The sequence below is a fragment of the Euprymna scolopes genome, chromosome 7 (assembly GCF_053919585.1).
Source record: "Euprymna scolopes isolate OS-2025 chromosome 7, ASM5391958v1, whole genome shotgun sequence".
In the NCBI taxonomy this organism is placed as follows: domain Eukaryota; kingdom Metazoa; phylum Mollusca; class Cephalopoda; order Sepiida; family Sepiolidae; genus Euprymna; species Euprymna scolopes.
The window spans coordinates 163325556-163333055 of NC_136488.1; the positions used below are offsets into that span (position 1 = coordinate 163325556).

Here is a 7500-nt window from a genome sequence, read left to right on the forward strand (position 1 = left end):
TATCTATAACAGAGAAAAGACTATTTTAAAACTGTCAAGCCCAAATATTAGCTGACGTGATATTGTAAACAAACACAGACGGAATATGATGAACGATGCTTTTTGTTTTAACTTATTTTAAATCGTTTGTTTACTTTGAAACAAAGGTAGTGTCGAGTCTTAAGTTAGAACAAGAAAAAATGTGCATACTATTTGGATTCTTTAGACTCTTCACCCATGACTGACTTCGACAGAAACATTCCCAAGTTCGACAAGATACACCTGAAGAAGGTCGGAGGTTACATCGACCGTTGTAAAAATAACAATCACAATGAGAACAGTAGTCTGAAGAATCCAAGCCATACGGATCAGCAATCTTAATCTCAGAAACATAAGAATATAATGTTGAGTCCAGTGGACAGGGAGAAGTGCTAAACGACCGAGAAACAATGCCGAGATACCGCACATGAAGAGCATATGCAACACTTGAAGTTCACAAATGGTCACCCATTTTAGTAGTGACAAGGCTCAACTTTGCTTAACTTCGATAATTTCCCCCATTCCTTATCTGTGTCTAAATCAAAACGTAGATTCCATGAACAAAGCTTCTTTCTTAGAACTGCACGCCTGTGGAACTCTGTTCCGCTTGCCTGTTTCCCTCCCGACTTCAACCTGGATGTCTTCAAGTCCAACACAAACAAAGTCCTGATGAACCGCTCCCCTAAGTAATGACACCTCATCAATTCTCCAATACTATTGCTACACTATCCCATTGATTACTGTACACACAATAACCCTTATCCCCGAGTGGCCATTGGGCCTTGATAAGTGGTGAACTCCATGTAAAAAAAAAAAAAAGGCTGTGGACGCGAACTTGTCTGAACCAAAGCAAAAGGGAAGAAAGAGGATGTTGAATGTTTGTTGTTGACTTTTATACCGGGGTTAGTGTTCTGACTGCGCATGTCTGGATTTCCTTTCAGGGGAAGTGACGTTTCCCATGTGTGCGTACATGTGCGCGTATGTGTGCGTACATGCGTGCACGTTAGCGTGTGTGTGTGTGTGTGTGTGTGTATGCACATGAATGTGAGTGTATATACGTGAACGTGAATATATGTGTGTTTGTCTGTGCGTATGTGCGTGCGTGCGTACATGTGTGTGTGTGTGTGTGTGTGTGTGTGTGTGTGTGTGTGTGTGTGTGTGTGTGTGTGTGTGTGTGTGTGAGGATAAAAACATATTCGAACATTACTTAACTGCTTCTGCTACTTCAACGACTTCGGGGGGGGGGGGCAGAGTAACTTGCTTATTTAAATTTAGTGCCCTAAAGCGATGTTTGCTCCAGGAATGGTAGTGATAGACGTATTTGAGAGGGTAGGGCTTAAAGTTTGGTTCATAATGTGCGTTATTTATATTTCCCTGCTGAAATATTTTTACCAAGTGATCGCTCAATCGTCGCAACACAACCTTCATTCCGTAGATATATCAACATGTGACTATTTTTTTTATCTGTGATATCTGAATCAATTGTTTACAACGATCATCCTAGCACCTTGACTTATCTGAAAAACAACATCCGTCGAGCTATCGCTAATATAATCGTCGACATGCTGGAAAGAGTTGACCGAAACTTCAGAGTTCGATTAACTCAGTGTATAGAGAAAAATGGACGCCGTCTTACTGATATCATCTTTAAAACTAGTAAAAATAAAATAAAAGTTAAATGTTTTACTAGTTGCAGTTCAAAGAATTACATGTATACCTGCATTACATGCGTTTTAATTGATATTCTAAATAAGCAAGTTGCTCTGCCCCCCCCCCTGTACATATATATCTGGACCCAAAACCACAGGTCCTGGATATGACATAAAACTATATCCGATGGTGAGGCCCCACCTTGCGGGCCTTTGGGAGTGTGGAGCCACCCTTTAATTGCCATTGCTCCCAGGTCCACTCTGACCCGGAGTGGTAGTATCTGTTAGGGTCCCAACTATGGGTTAAATAGAATCTGACTTTAAAAAAATATATACTCCATTAAAAATTGTTCCTCAAAATAACTAGATTCGGCATTAAATAACATGAAAAAGGTTGATATGCCGTAAAACAAAAACAACCAACCAACCTAAACTACAGTAGCCTCTTGCACTTCGGTTGCACTATACATTGTTTGTAATAAATACAAGTTAAGAAAAAAGAAATAAAATGCAATGTTTAAAAACGATATACCTTTGTTTCCTTTGGTGTGTTGCTTCTCGGCTACTGGCGGTAATACCTTTTTGTCTTTTCCTAAAAAATGAAAAACAAAGCAGAAAGTATTTCAGACTGGAATGAAAGTATATTAGAGACGGGGGATAAAGGGGGATGATCGAGTTAACATATGTAAGAAATTGAGGTGAGCGACTTAACTACTTTGGATCAACGGATGGTTGTAAGTCTAGTTCTACTGGGATGTTTTAGTACGGAGCTGTATAGCTGGAGAACTTAAGAGATTCAAAGGACAGTTAATTTATAGAGTCATAAAAGAAACAAGAAGATTACCCCGGACGATCGACAAAACAAGATAGTAAATAAGAATTGTCTGAATTATTCTCGGCTTCCTTTTGTTGTATTACCAAATCGAACAAATGTTGTGTTTCCAGTTTATATATTTTTGTCTATAATGTCCAGTGTATATAAGATATACGTGTTTCTGTAATCGATGCTCGTGTATCGTCTAGTGGTTAGCATTATGGGATATCTGTACATGTCGATCTGTTATGTAAATATTTAATAGTCTTTCTATGTGTACGTGGGTGTTTTCACATATTAACAGCAATAACAAACTGGACAATAACGGACAATCTTTAACAATGAATGAATAAACACTTGTCTGCTTGACATATACCTTATTCATTGTCTCTCTCTCTCCTCTGGCAGCAGACACCTGAAAATGAAAGCATCTTCTTCCGAATGGAACACTCAAAATGCCAAGTTATCATTTCGAGATCTTTATTTCCAAAATTTTCCACGTCTTGGAGTCTACAGCTCTTAAACAATTTTCCTACATTTTCCTTAGTTGATCCGTAGATACTTCCGTTAGACCACAGAGACAACGCCTGTCTGCGCTAACTCAGTGGCTAGCTAACTCTCAATTTGTATCCTCAACTTCCCATTACAGTCCGACTCCTAATTCTAATTTCTTCTAGCTTACGTATCTCTGACGTCAGCCAGAATGGACAATCTTGTTTGTCATCTCGTACGCCACATCGTTGTTTACTAAACCAAATTCCAAACTATCTTGTTTATACTTTTCCTCTATTCATAACATTTTTTCCTTTTTTTTTCTCCCAATTAAATATTTTAACTAACATTCTTTTCTTTTAGAACATTTTTCTGAATATCGTTTTAACTTAAATAATTTAACAATTAATCATAAAAGTCGTTCTGACTCTTGGCACTGCCTTCCACAACATAACACAGATACTACACTGTGAGCATAGCCAAAGGGCTAGCACATAACACTTTACTCCAGCTCAACGGACTTGCTGTTTTAGGGGGTCTTCATTAATTTACTGTTTAGATAATAAAGTCTTGTAATCCAACTCGCTTGTAATACAGCTCTTTATTCCAAGAATTCCAGGTTTGAGGAACTCTGATTCTATTGACTTTTCAAGACTATGGTCAATAGGCATCGCCCGTCTTTGCGAGAATCATTCTTCCATCTTCTTAGCTCCTTAAAATTATAGATGATGGCAACGAGATAAAAGTCAGAAAAGCAAAATTAAGGGCCGCTGCAAGAAAGGTGGGCTCTCTCTACCGTGCTAGAAAACTACTAACACCCGAAAGTATCCTGTACCTCTATAAGGCCACCATTCGCCCATGTATGGAGTATTGCTGCCACATCTGGGCTGGTGCATCTGCTACTAGTCTATCGCTCCTTGACAAGGTTCAAAAGAGAGTCGCAAACCTGATAGGCCCTGAACTGGCATCTAAGCTTCAGCCTCTGTCCCATCGACGAAATTTTGCATCCCTCTGCTTTTTCTACAAGTATTTTAGTGGCGAATGCTCTGAAGAACTGCAATCACTTGTGCCCCCACGACGTGAGCACCCTCGACAAACCCGACAGGCTGCTAAATCCCACCCCCACACTGTAGAGATCCCTACATGTAAAAGATCTTTTTACTCCAATAGTTTCTTCCCCAGAACCGCTAGACTCTGGAATTCCATTCCAGACCCTGCTTCCCCAACAGTACTGACGTGCAGAAGTTCAAGTGTAACGTGAACCGACACCTTGCTGCCCAAATCCCTACATAGTACCCCAGTAGTTGTTGCCCCTGATAGTAGCCCCCTACACCAAAGTGGCAATTTGCCTTGTTTGGGGTGAAAATGTAATAAAAAAAAAGCGACTACAATTGTTTGGATAATTACAAGATTAAAACGAAAATTTGAATAAAAACATGTTATTGCTTTTTAATTTGAAGTACGGCCTAATCACATTGCCGCACTGGTTCTCGCAAGATCACCAAAGTTAAGAAACAATGAGCCTAGCCAGTTAGGTAACCATTTCGGAAGGCTCGGCACTGTATGCACCGTGCCGAGTTGTAAAAATTTCAGGGTTGGTATATGGGGGCGCGTTTAACTCACTGGTCATTTTAGTTTATCTTTAAGAATTTCATGTCAATCCTACATTCATGCATTCATTCATTACACGAGAGCACGCGACTAATGGCTGTCGGCCTTGTTTTTTCACCTTCTTCCCCTCCTTTGCGTTACAGGTTCGAGTCTGCTTGCCTATTACCACTTTTTTTTTAAATCTCACCTTATTTTCCTCCTTCGCGTTACGGGTTGCAGCCTACTACCACTTTCTTTTAGCACCTCTCTCCACCGCATTGTTCCTGTCCCCACCACCACCACCGGGCTGCTTTTTATTTCTACCCTTACTACACCACCGCAATACACCTGGGCAACGCCGGGTAACCTCGCTAGTTATAAATAAATTGTAAGCTATAAAAACTAGTAAAGAATGAAACAGAAAGACGTAGAATATGAGAACGGAAATGTGGAGAGAGACAAGTGGATGGTTAAATGAACACCAAACAGAGAAGGGGGTTTGAAAACTGACTACAAAAAAGAAACAAAAACGATGTAATGAGCTATTAGATAGAATTAAATAGAATTTTCCCCCTCCTCCTCCTCTCTCTCTTTCTTTCTTCAGATGATGATGATGATGATGATGATGATGATGATGAATTTAAAAAAAAAAGAGTTACATACTTATGTAATGTGTACAGTTGGCCTTCGTCATGACAGATGTTTGACCGCTTCCCTTTTCATCATAACCTGTGATCCGGCAAATATGTTCCGACGGGCAATAATCAAAGCTGGGACAGTTAAGACCTTCGTCTGTGAGGCATATTCGGGCGCATTGTTTTACCGAGACGTCTTTGATGAGGACATTGTCGACAAGGCTTTCGATTTTAGTCGACGCCTTCTGGAAATCTTTCAAAAATGTCACTGCAGCATGAAACAAGAGTTCAGCGTTAATGATATTAATGATTAAATAAAATAAGGCCAAACATTTACAACGAACAAATTCTACGTTGTTAAAGAACTTCGATCGCGTGTTTTTTCACCATTAAAGAAGACGAATTTCACCCCAAAAAGCAACGTTAAGAGTACATAACTATACATAACTCTATCTAAATCAAGTGCATACATACACCGTTAATATCGGCCCTTGCTAATGAAGCCAGAGATAGCTTCTGTCGCCGCGTTCGAATCTATTGATTGGTGTTAATCGTGACACCCTACATTGAAAATGCCCGAAAGGATGAAACACTAGTGTTTGTAGGTATTTAATAATTATTATAGTAAATAATTATGTCCGCCCCTTTAAGAAACTCGTTTCTCATCGTTGAACACTTTCAGTTGAATTAAAAAGTCGGTCAATTTAGCTCTTATGCATAGATCATCGTATAACGATTAGATCACTCTGACTGACGTTAAAAATATTTAATGAAATAAATATTTAAAATTCAACAGCATTTCTCGCGGATAACGGTAGCCAAATGATGAAACACTAGTGTCTGTAGGTATTTAATAATTATTATAATAAGTAATTATATTAGTATAGCTAGTGTCTTGGGGTAGTTGCTTGTCTAGCTACACTGATGAGCTGTGATACAGCGAAACAGTACTGTACGTGGATGACTATATATATATATATATATATATATATATATATATATATATATATATATATATATATATATAAGCTGGACGTCCGGAGTTACCCGATCGTACAATATGTTTAAACATGATATTTTAATTTATGCAGACTGCGTATGTATTATTATAGAATCAATCCTTTACTGAATATTATATATTATGAGGAATAATTTCCCCATGGACTAATTGTAAAAAAAAAAAAAATAATAATAATGATAATGTCCTTCACCCAATTCCGTCTGTGTTTGTTTACAATATCACGTCAGCTGATATTTAGGCTTGACGATCTTAAAAATAGAAGAAAAGAATTTTACGTTACACTGGCCCAGGTTACACCGGTGTAACATAAAATATTTCCCTGTAAAAATTATTTTTATCTATAAAAGAGAAAGACGATTTTAAGATCGGATTTTTTCGATTTTCGATACTTATCGGGTGAATTTCTGTACAAAATATGTCTAAGGACACGACGAGAAATATAAATTGTCTTTGTGCAAAATTTGCAAAAGATAGGCTGAGCTGTTTTGGAACCTACGAGAAAGAAACTCACACACATACACACACACAAAGTGATTTCTATAGAATAGTATATATATATATATATATATATATAATAAAAGATGAGGAATAAAGAGTATATAAAACTTTATTACATCATCAGATCAATAAAGAAATAATAAGACAGAAAAAAACACTTAAGGCCATGGCATTTCGAACCTTAATGCTTCTCATCAAAAAAGAAGTGCTAGCATTATACAAAATGTAGAATAGTGACAAAAGCTGACTGTAGAACATTTAGATTGTAATGAAAAAAGTTTATGTTAAAACATATTTAAAAAGATATACAATATAAGAATTAAAAAAAAAACGTTAAAATATAACTAGAAAGAAGGAATTATATATTTATATCTACATCTATCTATATCTATATACATATATATATATATATATATATATATATATATATATATATATATATATATGTATATGTATATGTATATATATATAGTCTTTGAAGTTTTTAACCTTTAAAACTATACAAAAAAAAAATTTATCGTTCGTTAGAAAACCATCCAGTCAGTAAGTCATTTAATCACCTGCAATCACTGAATCAACTCACTCTCGAATTTACTATAGTACTAATAATTTATTTTTCAATGGATCATCAGTTGTTTACCATGAAACACTGTTTCAGGGATTTAAAAACAAAACAGTATATTACATCATGGCTCCCCAGTAGTGTTGATCAAACACCACCTCCCTAAATCTTAGGAAGAAGACATGTTATAAACATTTAATCCAATTTCCTATTCTTAATTG

The 7500-nt window shown here is 36.9% G+C and overlaps 1 protein-coding gene across 1 annotated transcript in view; it reads right to left on the bottom strand.

The window, feature by feature from the left end:
* LOC145280120 (uncharacterized) overlaps positions 1-7500 on the bottom strand; it is a 148651-nt gene that overhangs the window by 765 nt on the left and 140386 nt on the right. Inside the window, exons 29-30 of the mRNA XM_080131877.1 lie at positions 5227-5466; positions 2200-2259 (exon numbers count right to left, since the gene is read on the bottom strand). Of these exons, the coding sequence (XP_079988003.1) occupies positions 2200-2259; positions 5227-5466 (300 nt within the window). The remainder of the gene's footprint in view (positions 1-2199; positions 2260-5226; positions 5467-7500) is intronic.